This window comes from Barbus barbus (assembly GCF_936440315.1).
Source record: "Barbus barbus genome assembly, chromosome: 15".
Lineage (NCBI taxonomy): Eukaryota > Metazoa > Chordata > Actinopteri > Cypriniformes > Cyprinidae > Barbus > Barbus barbus.
In genome coordinates, this window is record NC_136743.1 from 29,254,194 (window position 1) to 29,272,111 (window position 17,918).

Genomic DNA, 17,918 nt, shown 5'->3' on the forward strand with positions numbered 1-17,918 from the left:
TTCAAAATAAAATCACTGCGATTTGAGGTTTCACGTGAAGGCAAAATTTTCACCATGCAGATTTTGCTCATTTTCAAGTTGGCCACTTCAATAGTGTTGACGAACAGAAAGCTGGTTAATTTGAAAAGTGACTTCTGTGTGAGCTGTGCTTTACTGCTGACAACAGACCGTGATTCACTACTGTGACCACTCAAACTTGTCACCAAGCTGTCAGAGGCTCCTCTGAAAAAGAAAAACATGCATCTCCTTTTGTTTATATTTTTTTAATAATAATCCATTCAACAGAAATGTTTAAAAACAAACATTACTTTCAAATGCATTTATACAAAAACCAACCCCCCCCCCAAAAAAATTGTACCCTTGTCGATAACGGACTTTGCGTTATGGAAGCAACTGCATTTTCTATTTAGAAAAAAAATAAAAAATAGTAATTAGATGCAAGCAGTACTTGTGTTTCTGGATAAAACTTGAACAAAATCTCCAATATACTGTAGAATTACAGAGCATATTCACCATCAACAATCTGAAGCACAGATTTCATAGAACCGTAGAATTCTGGTCATTTAAATGCCTGCTGGTTTTGAAGAAAGGCATCTCATACTAAACCGACTTCGATTTACCATTCGCATTTGCACAGTGAACCTCAATGAACTACTCTACACTTCATAGAACAGAAGGCAGAAAAAGACAAAAAAGAAAAAGGAACAAAGTGAATCAATCATTACAAGAGTTTTAGACATGGCAGTCATTTTATTCATATCAACGAGTCCCCATTTTCAATGGTTCTCTCATTCAGCTCGTGTTTTACAAAAAAAAGAGAGGAAAAAAAAACAAATATCCCCTTTTGAATCTGCCTTGATTACCACCTGCTTTACAATTGAAAAATACATATCTACTGAGAAAACATGAGAAGGACCAACCCAAACATCCAAATTTCCTCTCGCCCGGCCTGACCTGTTCATCTACGGGTGGAGGAAGAGACTACAAATCAAACTGGTGTCAGCAGAGGGTGAAGCAGACTGAAATCCAAAGCGCTTTCAGCGAGGCTGAGAGGATCTTGACAGGTCTCTGGAGGGAGGGAAGACCTCGACGGTGGACGGCCAGCGGTCTCAGAACCTCAGATGGGACTTGTGTTTGACCATGTATCTGTAGAGGAGATGAAGGGTTAATGAGCTATATAATGCTATTGAGATTACTATTAGGGTTGGAAAATACGGTTTCATTCCTCGAGTATTTAATTAACCAGGGACAGATTCACACGATAGACTTCAAAAGACTAAACGATCAAAGACGTCCATCTGTAGGATGTTTACATACACCAAAAATACAAAAGACGATTGAAAAAAAAAAATTATGTAGCAATACAGATGGACTGAAAGGACACAGAGCTGCAATCCTGACCTGTCCAGTGTTTCCCAGAAGCGGAGGAAGACGGGCCGGTCCAGATGTCGTTTGTGGTGGCTCAGCTCCAGCACAGTCACGTCCCACTTCTGCACGTTCGGGTCCATCCGTGCCTCGTCGTACTTCAGGTGAAAGGCTCGGACTAAATAAACATCAGAATGAATTGAAGCCCACTCTTGCCTATTGTAAATATATTGGAAATAATGTGCTGTGTTTTCCATGACCAAACTCACTTTTGGCAAATATATCCACGGGGGATCCATCAGGCAGCAGCCACGGCCAGCCCTTGAACTGCCAGGCAGGACCCTGGACGAAGACGGCCACTACACGATCCCTGTGAACAAACTGACAAAATCAGTCTCAAACTGACTGGTTAGGCCCAAGTTACTGTGGGTGAAAGCACTGACAAAACAGTGGCGTTTAATTAGACAAATAAACTTCAACAGCTAAACAAGTCTGCTGTGTGGATGCTAGGGCTAATCTGACAATATTGATCTCAATTTTAATTCATCTTCATTTTGATGACCCGATATTGATCTTTAAATCTGAGTGATAAAAACAACACTAAGCATTACTCGCAGCACACCTACCATCAAATAATTGCAATAAGCATTGTGCCTTTTGTTAAAAGTATTTTAACCGCAAAGAGACAACAAACGAAAGAATATGTAAAAGTATGGTATTTGGGGTAAAAAGCGCCCCTGCTGTTGGGGCTAAAGGCTGACTTTTCCATTTGTTGACATGACATGGTTAGATTCAGATGGTAAATATTATATATTATGTTGGGTGTCCATATTAAACAATCACCATGTTTAGAATGAAACCATCATATTTAAAAACATGATATTAATCATATCCTATAATAAAATATAATTTGTTGTTACTACTGCAAATATATATTCAATTATTATTGGATCCATTTCAATACTTTCAGAATATTTACTTATTAAAATAATTGTATCTGCATTTTAAAATGTTTTTTATATTAATATTTAAATGACAGTATATTTATTGAACAAAAATCAATTCTTTTATTTTTCAAAATAAGCAGAAAATAGTACAAACTTTGCTAAAGTGATTGTTTGGAACCAGTATGAGACATTATTTAAAAAAACAAATATATAATTTTAGCTGAAGTATTGGTATAGCTACCGTGTGCCTTTTACCCCGTGCGTGGGGTAAAAGGCCCCTCATGCCACCTCATACATTTATAAGATTTTTAAACAAAATGAACAACTTGATTTTTTTTTTTTTTTCACTCAAGATCTGTTGCTCCAATAATGTTCAATAAAACATTTTTTTTTCTGCAATTATACATTTTAGGTGCAGTGAATAGCACACCTTTTCTCAAGTTGTACCCTACAACTCCGCGTTGATTAATTTTAAAAACTGCTTAATTTACTATTAAATAAACGTAACATTTTTGGTAAAAAAAAAAAAAAAAAAAAAAATTTAGTTGAATCACTTCTCATCAGGTTTAGGAATGGATCTGTTATTAACAATGTCCAAAATTAACCAGGCAAATCCTGTTGATAGTGCATTGAAAATGATAACCACTGCTTCCAGACACTGCGATAGATGAGCTCACCAGTCCTGTGGAGCGAGTTTGAGCGGCTGGTCGATCACTCTGTAGGGTACTGTGACACTGATGGTGGCACCGCCTGGCTGAACCTGATCTTTACGCCTCTGTAGCAGAACCTCATTGTCCCTCTGAATGCCCTGCTTTTTCTTATCCTCTGATGTGACAAACCTGCCAAGAAAAAACTCATTTTAACAGCCAGATAAAATACATTTTATATGCAGTCGCAATGGCATTCATCATCGACACTGTCAATGATGAATGACACAGGCACTGTCTAAACACAATTACATGCATAGAGTATAAAACTGATTCACTCTCATGTGAATCCCCTCTGAAGGTACAAGCACAGGCCAGAGAGCAGCTTAAACTACACCTTCTATCCCCAACAGAAGTCAGTGGACAGGAAATATTTGCAGAAACTGCAGGAATCACTCGCCTCCGAGTCAAACGTAAAAGATACTGTGCTCGTAACACGCGCTCTTCAAATACACGCACAATAGTGCCGGCGCTCTCTGTAGCCTGTATCATTTCATATCAAACAGCGAAAGAAACTACGTGCATGCAATGTCGCAGTTATGCCGTCAGTTAAAGCATGAAGTTACCAAAATGGCGATTAAAGCTGCCTTAAAACTGTGTGCATGCATGCGTTATATATCGAGGAGGTGAAAACCAGAAGGGCGTAAGTGACATTTTTGGTGAGATGGAGATATATATACACATCAAATGAAAGCTCTTAATGAGCTCTTTCTACTGGCAAAATTACTGTCATCCATGAGTGTACAAATTTGCATTATAAACTGAAATCGGTACACAAAGTCAGATTAAACTATGGTAAAATTTGTGTTTTGGCTCTCCTGTAAAGTTGGTGAAATGTCACTTACATCTGGTTCTCACCCCTCGATGTGTGTCACATTTAAGAAAATGTCTCTGAAGTAAGTTTTAAAAACTGTCCTGAGGCACCCCAGCACTGTCTCCCTCATCTAAAACACCAGATTCAACTCGTCCGCTCATTAGTAGAGACTTTAAGACCTGAAGTGGGTCAGAAAAGGTAGAGATCTGTGAGAAAATAAGATGCATGTCAGATCCGCGTCACGTTCAGCAGCAGCAGCTTTTAAAGCAACAGCAGGCAAATAAGCTAATAATCAGCTGCTGTGATGTCTATTAATCCAAGAACAAAAGAAAAAAAAGAAGAAATCAACTTGTATAGCTTTAAGGCGTTCATCTATATTTAATTTAGAATTTAGTGTTTAGTAATTATTCATTTTCTGTATATTTCTGCTGAAGGACACAGGTAAGTAAACATTTCATTTAATATAATGGGTTTGTGTGAAGATTGTTTTAAGTTCACTTAAATTAGAAGTTAAGTCTAATAAATGTTAAAATTGATAGCTCTCAATAATACTGTAATGCTGAATGGCTACAGTCAATGGTTAAATATTCAGGGGAAAAACTATTTTATAGAGACATCAGCAGTATTGATATCAGTGATGCTGGCCTTCAATCATAAAGATGCCATTAAAGAAATATTAAAAATATACTGTATGTTGTTTGTACACTTGAAGATTGAATGTGAAATTGCAAAATAAAAGTATATTTAAAAACTTTAATGTTAGGTGGGATTAATCGTGAAAAATGTGCGATTAATTAGTTAATTTATTTTTTAATCGATTGACAGCACTAGTTAAAACCCCACCTACGCCTTGTATATATCCAGTCAATTCTGTATACAGGCAATGTCAATGGACTACTCAGACTGAGCCTCATAAAGCACTTCAGTTTTGAAATAACACAAATTAAGTTATTTCCGGTTATGTATATATTAGCGATGCGCTGTCAACATTTAACTGAAATAAGACTCCGTCAGATGATTTCAAAATCTGGACATTTTCAGAGACCGGAGAAGAGATATTCTGATGATCACTGTGTATCTTCCAAACTCGACAGAACTTTAATCCAACATAAGCCGGTCTGAGAAAGCAGTGGATGGTAAACATACTGTACTGTTTCAACACAGAGTGTCAGTGCTCTAAACTAGTAATGGGATAGCCGCGGGAACGTATTTTGAGGGGGGGAGGGGGTCACGTGACGAGTGTGATGCGAGACACTGATTTAAAAACGCAACTTTTGTTAATAAAAGTTTCATTTCTTCATTTAATATAAGCGAGTTTTGTTACAGTTATTGTTGCTGTTTTTTCATAAAAAAAATACAATTAAAATAAAACAATGAACCACAAAGACCTTATTTATTTGGGTTACAACGCAAGTAGGGCTATATCGTCTCATTCATTTTGTTAATAAATGTTAGATATTTCATATAGGCCTTTATGGCTGACGTGTTTTAAGATGTTTTCTGTGAACTAAAGTTACATCTATGTTATGTATCCAAGTTATCCAATTAATATCATAGGATGTATAATAGAACAGGCTTTAGTTTACTGACAAAGTCACTGTAAATGTTTTTGAAACCCATCAATGATCCAAATGAGAAGTTGCCAAAAATACCCATCCCTAACTCTTAGGATTTTTGAAGTCTAAAACCCATTTTCTTAACAAAATGCTTCAGAAATATTTAACATTGCTACTAGCCATTACTTTTTGGTTTAAAGTAATGCTGGGCAACGATTACAATTTTTAATTGTGATTAAAATCACATTATGCACACAATTCAATAATAAATCCAAAAATAGTGTACTGTGCACTTTTTAATTTAAAAGTACTGCTATATGAATAAAAGTGCAATAACATTTGGTTTGCAGACACTTTAAACAAATAAGGTGCTTTTTAAAGCAGTATTCCTTTTACATAGTAGCAGTTAAACGATTTCTTGTAAATCTCAAATTATAACAGTACTGTAATCAAATTAAATATAAAACCAAAGCTCAGTATGATTATTGGATGGGAGAAACGCTACAAATAAAGTTCAGTGAAGCTGTTTGGTTTGGCTGGTGCAGCTCCGTAACGGAGAAGTCTGACTATCGCACGATCACACACAAAAACCAAAACAAGAATAAATAAAATCAAACAAATGACAACGTGTATGTGTGATTTGAGCAGGATATGTCTACAGAAGGAGGGGAATTGAGTGTTAAATGGGTGGAGACGAGGCATGGCTGAGGTGAAGCGCATGGGTGTGTGTGCCAGATCATTTCTTTACAGAAGTGTCAAGCACCAGCCACTGCCTCCGTTCTGAAATTTACATGTGTGTGGTGACAACTGATATCCTTACAGGCAGTTCAGGTGGAACGCAATATTGTAGATAAACAAATGAAAATAAAATAACCCTCCATTTTAAGACTTATTTACATAACCGGCGTCACAGACAATAGGCTTATTCATTATCGATGTCCAAACCAAGCTCACACCAACGTTTTAGATCGCCTTCAGTAAAATCACCCTCACAAACTATTCTCAGTTTTTCCATAAATCACCATTTTTTGGCAAAAAGCATTTTATCAGTCCAAGTTCTCTCATTCAGCTTCCTCATTTCTTAATAGTTCTGAAACAGATTTGACAGATTATGGAAGAGGAAGACGAGTGAAAACATTCCCATAAAGCCAGCTGGATCAGATGGCCTTTTTAGCCAAACCTGGCGTCCAAGAACAACTGGTTTTAACAACTGGTTTAGTTGGTTAATCTTTCACGGTGACCTGTCACTTCATGTTCTACTAAGAATGATTATGTCAATTTTGACTAAAAACATCTGTAATACTCTAACAAGAATGAGGGACGTTTGTTGTTTGATAAAAATCGTAACTTAATTTAACAGCCAATTGAATTTAGTCGTAACTTTCCTATGAATCATCTAATGAGCACTTACTTGAGGTCCTGTAAGAGATCCTTGGAGTTGAGCATTGTGATTAAAGACGTGGTAGCTGCAGGGATGATGATAATAGGAGTTCTAGATCCTGGAAAACATTGCTGTTGTTAAAAATAAAACCGCTAATTGAAGTGATCATGCAGAATGAGAAATGGATAATCAATGCATTTTAAAAATAAGACTTTAAATAACTTTAAACAAAAAAAGCTTTTACTCTACACAAGATGATCTAGTCAACTAAATATTAATGTGTGTGTGTCTATGCATGTATGACACACACAGCGGGTAAAATAAGTATTGAATGCGCCACCATTTTTCTCAGTAAATATATTTCTGAAGGTGATGTTGACAATTTTCACCAGATATCGGTAACAACCCAAGTAATCAATACATACGAATAAAACTAAACAAATAAGTTCAGAAATTAAGTTGTATGTAATAAAATGGAAAGAAACAGGAAAAAATATTGAACTACTGAAATTTATTTAATACTTTGCGCAAAAGCCTTTGTTGGTAATGACAGCTTCAAGAAGCCTCCTGTATGAGAATTTATAAAACCATATATGAAAATATGCTTGTTGAAAGCACGTACCTTTCTTTTGGTTAGGCGGGGGTCTTGCTTGAGAGACTAAAGAAAAGGATCAAACAAACACCAAATAAGGACACATTGTTATTCAGAAATTAGAAATAATATGCACATGCTACTATGAACACTTGTAGTCTTTAGATGAACTTGTTTAACATTTCATACGTGTTTCTAAAATGATGTAGATGCGATGCCATCAAGCCTAAAAAAAACACTGATCGTATAGCAAAGAAGAAATGGGAAATAGTGTCAAAGCTTTGTACAGAACATTCCTCACTTATCACATTACAGGTACATAAACACTGGTTTGTGTCAGTGCGTAAGTGCTTTAGATGAGCGATTAGATGAAAGTTCAGATTATTTTTCTAGACGTTTTTGATCTTAAGTAGTCAAGAAGAGGGTGAAGGTGAACTGTGTAATTTCCACTAATGTCAACAAATGGAATGATAATCTCTTTAAACAGGTTTTATGCTATGTGAGCTTCAGTTAAACAACCAACTCACCGATCACTACGATAAAAGCTTTTCAGCTGTGTGTTCATCATTGGTGCACCCCTGACATGGTTGGTATTAATGTAGAAGAAATTTTGTATTATAATACATAGCTAGCTGAAATACATTTAGAGTAATTCCGTATCAATTCAACCAGAGGTCCCCGGCTCAAATTTTTCCCAAAATATTAAATGTCATGGGTGGGTATTTACAGAGTAATCCACTATAGAGGGGGGTCAAAATGGCAATTTTCATCTGAGATTCATAGCTAAATTACAGGGGATAAAAATGATTTCAGAAAGATGGCAGTACCATAATGTTACATTTGCATGCCTGTAACTCAAGAAGCATTAATGATATCTTAATCCCCTTTTAGATATTGGGTCGGTAACACTTTAGAATAGGGAACACTTGTTAACTATTAACTACGACTTTTCCCTCAATAAATTTCTAATTTGTTGCTTATTAATAGTTAGTAAGGTAGTTGTTAAGTTTAGGTATTGGGTAGGATTAGGGATGTAGAATAAGGTCATGTAGAATAAAGCATTAATATGTGCTTAATTAATATTTTAGTAATATGCATGCTAATAAGAAACTAGTTAAGAGACCCTAAAATAAAGTATTATATTAAATAAGCGTTTATATATACATACATACATACATGCATACACACACACACACACACACACACAGGTGCATCTCAAAAAACTAGAATATCGTGAAAAACTTTACATTTTTTTGTAACCTTTCAAAAAGTGAAACTTTTTTTTATTTATATATATTTATTTTTTTCACGATATTCTAATTTTTTGAGATGCACCTGTGTGTGGGTGTGTATACATTTTCACAAAGTAAATATATATATAATTTTTTTTTTTTTAAACACTCAGAAACAGAAAAATAATTCATCTTCAGCTATTGTACATAACACATCATGACTACACCATTTCATTTTAAAAGTGGAAATATCATTCATGACATTATAATAACTAAAGTCAATCAGTATCCTTACTTTGAGTAAAGACCTAAAAGCCATAACCACGTCATCATTACACCCTTGATCTAGTTTACTTGTCCTACTCATAAATCGCCAATTTCGCTTGCCCAAGAATAATATTCAGTAATTGAAACACAATACGTTTTTTCTGTGCATACTTGAAACCAAAAATCAAGGTTTCAGGATAGAAACTCTCATTAAACTTGTCACACATTTCTTGAATCAACACAAATAAAGGTTTAAGCCTAAAACAGTACATAAAAGCATGAAAAACTGTTTCTTTTTGAAAACAGAAAGGACAACCAGAGTTAGTCTTAGAATCCAAAACAGAAATAAAAGAATTAACCGCAATGGCTCCATGAAGAATTCTCCATTGCAGATCTCCTGCTCTCTTTGATAATGGTGGCTTATATAACACTCTCCATTCAGGTTTTACATCATCACATAATTTAAAGACTGAACGCCATGGGATATCAATTCTTTTGTCAAGTTTTTTCTTATTAAGGATAACACCACACATTTTATACAATTCCTTTCCCGTACAAGAAAAGACAAAATCAACAAAAAAGGATCTTCCTCGTTTTAATAAAATACCTGAACATTCTTCAAAAACCGGTTGGATTGTCAAACAAGGAAATGGGTCGTCACTACCAGGAATATCACTCCCTGAAAAAAAGTCCTCCAGAACCAGCTTCTCTTTCAGTTTAGTTAAAAACCAATTAATTGAGCGAATATATCAAAGTCCCGGTCTTTTTGCTACAGCCTCTGTGTCCTTAAAAAGGTTTTCAGGAAATCAAGGAGCAGCCCATCCATGCCCGGAGTCTTTCCAGACTCCATACTCTGGAGTGCTCCATAAAGCTCTCCTAAGGTCAGGGCACTTTCCAGCTCTACGCTGGACTCCTCTGAGATTTTCAAATCCATTATTTGTTTTTCAAGCTCTTCTAACGAGTGAGTTAAATACTTCTAACGAGCATTGTTCATCAATTGTACTTTCTTTTTGTTTATCTGACAAAGAAACCAAACTCACTGAATCACTAGAAATAGTAGCAGTGGGTAAATCATTAGGAATTAAATCAGTCTGTCCGCTCCGAGATGAGCTCGGCTCTGCCTCAATCTCCCCTGGAGGGTTTTCACCGGTCTCTGTCACAGCCGCCGCCGCTACAGCAGACTCCACTACACCGTTATCATGCACGTTCTCATGGTCTCTTTCACCTTCAGTATTTTTATTCAAACAGTTTCGAATTAAATGTCCTGTTTTTCCGCATTTGAAACACTTAATCTTTCCAGTAGTAACAAAAATGTTGAAGCTGAAATCATCAATACGAAAATTAAGCGTTAAATCTAGGTCTGCATCATCTGGGATGATCATGTAGACGCCTAAAAGAAACTGTGTTTCAATAAAGGCGATTCGCTACTGATCTGTATCTTTTTTATTGGGGACACCAACTTGCCATAACGTGACAGAGCTTGCGTTAAAATCTCATCACTCACAAAAGGTGGCACATTTGATAGAGTAACCTTTTTGGCAGGAAAAGAAAGTGGGAGAACTGAAACAAATTCTCCTCTAATTACAATTCCTTGCTCCATCAAATAATTCGCTTTATCCACACTATCCAAAAAAAAAAACACTATCGCGTAATTCATCCGGGAAGCAGTTTAAAACACCCAGCCAAACAACAGTCCTCCACACTCACTACGGATGTCACCTTAATTGCGTGGCGTCTCGTGAGTGAGCACAAACCCTGTGCCCGCTGGGCCGACATGCTTACACAAGCACGCGGCCCTGGGCTTTTGTAAGACAACAGTGAGGACAGGAAAAAACCAGACAACACTCAACAAAACAGCGTAGAGCAGGGATGGGCAACTTCGGTCCTGGAGGGCCACTGTCCTGCAGAGTTTAGCTCCAACTCTAATCAAACACACCTGCTTGTAGCTTTCTAGTGATCTTGAACAACTTGATTAGCTGGTTCAGGTGTGTTTGATTAGGGTTGGAGCTAAACTCTGCAGGACAGTGGCCCTCCAGGACCGAAGTTGCCCATCCCTGGCGTAGAGAATAAGAAAAGATTCACTCACACACACAACACCCGCACCAGAAGAGTGTGTGAGAGAGTGAGAGAGAGCGAGAGAGAGAGAGAGTGAGAGAGTGAGAGAGTGAGAGAATCATCCATACCTGGTCTGGGAACAGGCTGCATAGCTGGTGTTTGGGCCTTTCTAGCAGATGCACCTTCCTACATAGAAAGAGAGAAACAAGAGAAAACGGTGAATCAGATGCATTAGTTTACAGGCCAATCAGTCATAGAAAAGCAATTTTAAAATATTTTCATCCAAAAGATACACATTTTATGACGTCCTTCTGGTTATATTGGCGTGAATATCACGGACAGACTTTGGGCTTTTCCCACCATCTGCAAGGCTCGCAAAATCGCTAGCCCGACGTCCCGGGGCTATTGTGTTTTCCAGTCGGGCTACCAAAATGCACCATTGCCCTGCCCGACAGGCTAGCTTAAATACAGGGCTCCCGCGCAATGTTCCCTCTAAGCTGAGTGACCGCGCTCTTCTTCCACAACGGCCGCGCAGAAGAAATAACGTGCCTCGCGCACACAAAAATTAGTTGGGAAGCCATTTGATTGAATGCCGCCAGTAAAAGGGAAAGAATAGCAATGCTCAGGCAAACCGCTATAGAGCTGATGTCACAACAGAGTTAGAACCGGTTTCATAGAAAGAGAACGATACGCACCAAATGAGTCGCTGTAGAAACTGAATACTTCAATGGTTGCGGTGCGCTCAGAGACAACGCAAAGGCAATGACATGTGAAATAAAACGTCCTCGTGTATTAAAGAAGAGTGGCTTGATTAAGTGCTGGAAATAGCGGAGGATGGGCAAAGAACATAAAACTCTGAAACATGTACAGTCACACACAAGAGTATTGTACAAACGGTACTTCATTACGATGTTTAGACAGCTATAGAAGAATTCATGTGTTCACGTTTTTTATATATTTAACTTACAGATGTCAGCTCAAGTTTTGCTTCAGTTTGTATTCTATTCTATCGGTTTAGTTTGTTTTGATAATATATTATGTTAGGGCTATATTATAAACCTGATAAATTATTGATCTTGTTTTTGAGTCTCTTGCTCATCAAGGCTGTATTCATTTCAAAAATACAGAAAAACAGTGATATAGTGAAATATTATTGCAATTTCTAATATTGGTTTCCTATTTTAATACCTATACTTTAAAATAGCATTTATTCCTGTGATCAAAGCTGGATTTTCAGCATCATTACGCCAGTCTTCAGTGTCCCATGACCCTTCAGGAATCATTCTAAGATGCTGATTTATTATCAGTGTTGAAACTGTTCTGCTGCTTCATATTTTGTTGGAACCTGTGTTACTTTTTTCTTTGATTCTTTGATTAATAAAAAAGTTTAAAAGAACAGCATTTATTCAAAATATAAATATTTTCTAAAAATAGAAGTCTTTACTATCAATTTTATCCATATAACACATCCTTGCTGAATAAAATTTATTTAACTTTCTTTAAACTTTTTTAAAGTATCTTTAAAAAAAGAAAAACATTTCTGACCCCCAAATTTTGAAGAGTTTATATTGTAACAAAATCTCTATTTTGACTAAACACAGTATAAAAAATAAAAAGCAGTACAACGGTTTCCAACATTGATTAAAAATCAGCGTATTAAAATGATTTCTAAAGGATCATGTGACTCATGAAAATACTGCTTTGCTTCACAGGAATTTAATTTTAAAGTATATTAAAACAGAAAACATTTTATTTTAAATTGCAATAATATTTCACAATATTATTTTGTGAATATTCAGTATTTTTTATCAAATAGATACAGCCTTGATGAGCATAAGAAACTTGTTTAAAAAACTTTATTGATCCGAACTTTTGAACTGCAGTGTATTGTTCAGTAAAAATGTTTTCTCATGTAACCTAAAATGTACATCATTTAGTTACATCAAGGGTCAAATCAAATAGAAATAGCATATTAAAGTTAAAAGTTACACACTTGTGTGTGTGCGTGCTGTACAGGTCTGGTATAAAGAATGCTTTTGCTCAGGTGCCCGAAATATCCGCCCAATAGAGGAAAAAAAATTAGAGGGAACATTGCTCCCACGGGTCCTTAAATTTGATGCAACTAAACTGAAGAGTTTTTAAGGCCTTAGACAGTTTTAAATACATTAAATGGTATAAGAAATATTTTTTCAAATTGCCTTAAATAGATTAAGAATTCTGCAGATACCTTGTAAATAGTAAAATAAAACTCTTTCCTTGATATTTGTGTATTGAAAATGTTTTTGATTGACATTTAATGGTCTTTATTTTATTTGGGCTAGTTAAATTAATTTGTGGGCTACCAAAATCTGAAGAGTACCTGCCCGAAGGGCTACCAGCGATTTAGAAATTTTGCGAGCCCTGATCTGCATTTGTATTACTGGGCCAAGATTATCTGTTTCTTCCTGGTTATTTTACTCCATTGATTTATAAGAGATAATTCTTGTTCCTATGGGTAAGATGACACTTAAAAGGTAAAAATCACATGATTTTTTGGCATGTGGGTCAAGCTGATAAATCTTGATAAACAAGTTTATCAGCATGTCTGTTCAAGTTAAACAAAAAAAACACTGGAATGCCACCGAGACTTTTCCAAGTTACGCACAGTTTTGAACAAATCAACTCACTACAATGAATCAAACTTCCTCAGATTCATGAGAGAAAGAGCACATCCAAATTGAACGATTCAATAAATCAACTGAACAAACATACACTGAAAGCTACTTAAGCGTTTGAAGTGTTGCAGTCATTCTTGGGTGCGTGTTGAATATTAAAGGCACATTAAATCTTATGCCTCAGTTTAATTTCCTTGTCATTTCTTATTCTGTTGTAACCGTTTACCCACAGATCAAAAGATTACATTGTTGCTACCATGGAAGACTATGCAAATCTGTGTGGATCAGCGATGGTACCACCTGCATATTACATGAATTATATACCTTCAGTAGTTACATATACATGTTTATTTTGCAGTTTTATTTCCAGTACATTTGCAGCTTCAATTCCAACCCTACACATTATGAGTAAAATCACTTTCATATGCAACTAAAGTTACATGTGAGTCTCTAATGAAATTAAACTAATGAGTCTCTGGCTAGTATACAGTGAGCTTTCACTCACCAGTGACTGAGCTCAAGGCTGAAAATAATATTAAAATATATTTTGTCTGCTTAGGGGGTCTAGAAACTAGAACACTGAGCATTTGATGTGGAAACTAAATTAAAAAAATCCAGGAAAATAGTGAATAGGAAATGCAGATTTGCATTTTGTCTCCATCTTTATAGCGCATTATTTCCATTTGCTCCCACACATGCAGAGAGAGAGAGAGAGAGAGAGAAGGTGAGATGTATATGTAATCATTTATCAGCCGGGGAATTTTATGCCCTTAGTTCTGGTTAATATGACAAACATGGGCGACATTTGACTCAAGTCAGGAGGGCAAAAAAAAAAAAAAAAAAAAAAAAAAAAAAAAAGGTATTTTTCAGATGTAGCCTATACATCAAAACAACGCTCTACTGCATTGCAACGCATTGTCAATACAGCGCAGTGAAGAATAAAATAGGTAGCCTGCGTCTATTAAACTGTGGAAACTGTGGACTCTTGCTGCTGATTTGAATGGCGATGCTTCCCGTTTTAAGTATCAGATAATGGCTTTTTATTTTTAACCAGAAATGTGCGTGCTTTTCTGTTTTTCGTGTCTTTCTTCATTGTGGTGAGACGCGTGAGGAAAAAAATAAACGATCAGTTATGGGACTATTCTGTCATAAAGCGCATACCATTCATTTTTAAACTTTCTACCGTCCGTTACTGGAAATTAAATTACTGGTTGATATGTCCCGATCTCAATAAAGTTTACACATGCTTTTAGTCCGTGAACTGGATCTCGTCAGGACGCGCGCTGTCTGTGGAAGTTTGGCCAGGACCGCTTCCAGAACAGAGGCATTTTTGTCCCATCCATTGTTTATCACTGATATTTCAAGAATGAATCCAGCATCATTCCCGAAACTTTTCAGCACGTATGTATCCAAAAAACGAAAGTTTCATTCAAATTCTGAATGGATTATAGCCTAGAAAACACACAAAGCGAGCTCCCTTTATCACTAAAATAATCAGTCATCAAAGTTCATCGCGATCTCACAAAGTTTCGTTATAATCAAGCGCTCTAAACTACACAAATTTCTTATTTACATCGCGTCTGCACTTACTTCTTGAGATGATTCACGAGCGTGCAAATCTCCGGCTCTTTCAGCGATGAGTGAATTCTGAAAACTCTAACATTTCTGATTGGCCATTGCGTTGAAGAAATCAACAGACATGTCTTTGATTGGCTACATTGCTCAATGCTGACACTTTAGATGGTTTGCCAGATCTTTTAATTGCTTTTGCTTTCATTTGAGGGTATTTAGCCTTGCTTTAATTATTATTTTCTTCTATGGTGATTCAATTCTAGTCTCTGGCAGTGTGTACGAAGAGAACCGGATGGACCAGTGCCGCCCTGGCCATTAGGGTTGGGTACCGTTTACATTTGAACCAGTACGGTACCTTTTTTCGGTACTTCACTCTCTGTGTAACAACAAAAACATTTCAGTGAAAAAAATTAATCCAAAAGACTCCATTTCAACATTTTGAACAATTTATTTATTTTTTAAATCAAATGAAACCCTTTTATTTTTTTGGCAAACAAACAGGGGTTTACTTTATTAATACTTGTATTTTTTCTACAATTAAGTGGTTAGTAATAATTATTTATCATTTAATTGTTTTATTTAAATTTGTCAGTAAATGGAATATATATATATAAAGACGTACAGTATACTGTACAAAAGTAATATATTTCTGTTACACGTTAAACCACACTTTTATGTTTTATAGGTTGCCGTGAAGTTTGTGTATACAGTATGATATGATGCTAGTTTTCTCAAATGAAACTGTAAAATTCTCATGAAGTGACTCTCACAGCCTGTAAGATCATGTAGTGAGATGCAGAGATTGAAAATCACCGTGAGTTCATGCGTGCTTCAGTATGTGTGTAGTAAACAAACCCGGGCCTCCGACATTCATACATACCGAGGCTAACGGAACATGCAGGATTCATATTTAAACCGTCTTTGTAATATTCACATACACTAGTTCATATCGCGATTCGAATTAAGTGAGACCTTTTTCTATTCATCCAAAAATTGACGAATTCCGCATGTTATTAAGGAACAATCTCACCATTAACTATGACTTCTAACTCAAATTCCTAATTCGCTGCTTATTAACAGTAAGGTAGTTGTTAAGTTTGGATATGGTGTAGGATTAAGAGGGCGTATTACACAAAGTTTCTTATCTTAGGTCTTAACTTAAAATATGATACGATAAATTAGGATTTTTCGCAAATTTGTATTACAGAAGCAAATCTTAACTTGATTTGGGATTCAAATAATTTTGAAGTTAGGACAGCTGTGGGGTTGTCCTAAACTTAAGACAGTTTTTAGGGTTTTTTGTTTCTGTAAAACCCTTTTCCTATCTGTAGTTAAGATAAGATAACGCACTTAGGAAATGCTGTTCTGTAATAGCTTTTGTCCTAACTGAAATTACCATTGTTACCAAACAGATAAGATTTTAAAGTTAAGATCTCTCTGTAATACGCCCCAAGGTATCTAAAATATGGTTATAAAGAATAAGGCATTAATATGTGCTTTATAAAGTACTAATAAACAACCAATATGCTAGTAACATGCATGCTAATAAGTAACTAGTTAATAGTGAGAATTGGTCCCAGGGTTTCTGCAGGATTTTTAAGCTCAAATTTAAGACATTTAAGACCTACACAAATAAAATTATTACCATATGAGCGGGGTAAGGCAATGTCTATAGTACCATATTAAACTGTAACAAGCATAATTTACAATTCAGATACAAGTTTTCACAAAAACAAAGTTTTGTAAAATAATAAACTTTACATTTCAGTCTTTAAACCATTTTTAAGAAAATTAATGAGTCAAAAGTATTAATAATATTGATTTTGCCAATTATCATCAATAAATTATTATTATATTAAATAACATGAATTAGGGGTGTGCGAAATTGGCACAAAATGATATCTTGATATTTTCTGAGATTTTAATCGATAACGATAATTAGACGATATTTTGCGGAGTGTGTTATTGTGCTGGTATCTTAAAGATTACCACGGATAGCTAACTCCTGATATTCTTCCTATTCTGTGTGGTCAGTTCACAGCAGTGATGGAAATTTATCTTTTTCTAAAAGTGCGCATCATCTTTTGAGTCAAATTCTTGGCTGTTATCAAGCAAATGAAATCAGTATCAACAAAATGTATCTTTGCATACATCTTAAGTGGCATTTAGATGTATTTACACACTGTTTAATGCAGCTCAGAGGGACATAGAATGCTAACCTGCAGTTACAAATGCATAAATGTTTTGATATTTGAAACAAAAAACGTTGGAATGAAACCAGTCATGTTGCTCAGAGACGCTAAACAGTGCTGTGGCTTTGTTTGGAATTATTTGTTGTAGAAATGGAGCAAAAACAGGAAATATGGTGTCTAAAACGTAAGTGTCTTAGTATTAACTTGTTTATTGAACCGTTGCATAAAATCGCATTTGTAATCATGCTGATTTTTGGAGAAAAAAAAAGAAAGAAAAAAGCACTCGTCGTGTAATATTAACCATATGAAATTATATAAATATAGGCTATACATTTTCTGCCCCCATATCTTAAATTATGTGATCGTTTCAAATGTATTTTAATAGACTGAATCATGCAGTGAAACCTGTGTTAACCGATTGACTCTCTGCCAGCAGGTGTTGCGTTTTTCCCGGTAAAGGCAGTACACAAAGCAGCACAGCACCGGACTTTGAACTTGCAGCGCTCAATTTATGAAATCATAGCCTTTTGAAGTTTAATCGTCACATTCAGCCATATCACAATTCTTGTCTTTCCGTCTCCAAA

The 17,918-nt window shown here is 35.8% G+C and overlaps 1 protein-coding gene across 1 annotated transcript in view; it reads right to left on the reverse strand.

Moving 5' to 3' along the window:
• Positions 1 to 265: 265 nt before the first annotated feature.
• Positions 266 to 17,918, reverse strand: part of LOC306881349 (parafibromin-like) — a 38,893-nt gene continuing 21,240 nt past the window's right edge. The window contains exons 11-17 of the mRNA XM_079435405.1: positions 11,045 to 11,102; positions 7,393 to 7,428; positions 6,801 to 6,888; positions 2,990 to 3,151; positions 1,635 to 1,735; positions 1,402 to 1,543; positions 266 to 1,146 (exon numbers count right to left, since the gene is read on the reverse strand). Of these exons, the coding sequence (XP_079291531.1) occupies positions 1,110 to 1,146; positions 1,402 to 1,543; positions 1,635 to 1,735; positions 2,990 to 3,151; positions 6,801 to 6,888; positions 7,393 to 7,428; positions 11,045 to 11,102 (624 nt within the window). The 3' untranslated portion in view covers positions 266 to 1,109. The remainder of the gene's footprint in view (positions 1,147 to 1,401; positions 1,544 to 1,634; positions 1,736 to 2,989; positions 3,152 to 6,800; positions 6,889 to 7,392; positions 7,429 to 11,044; positions 11,103 to 17,918) is intronic.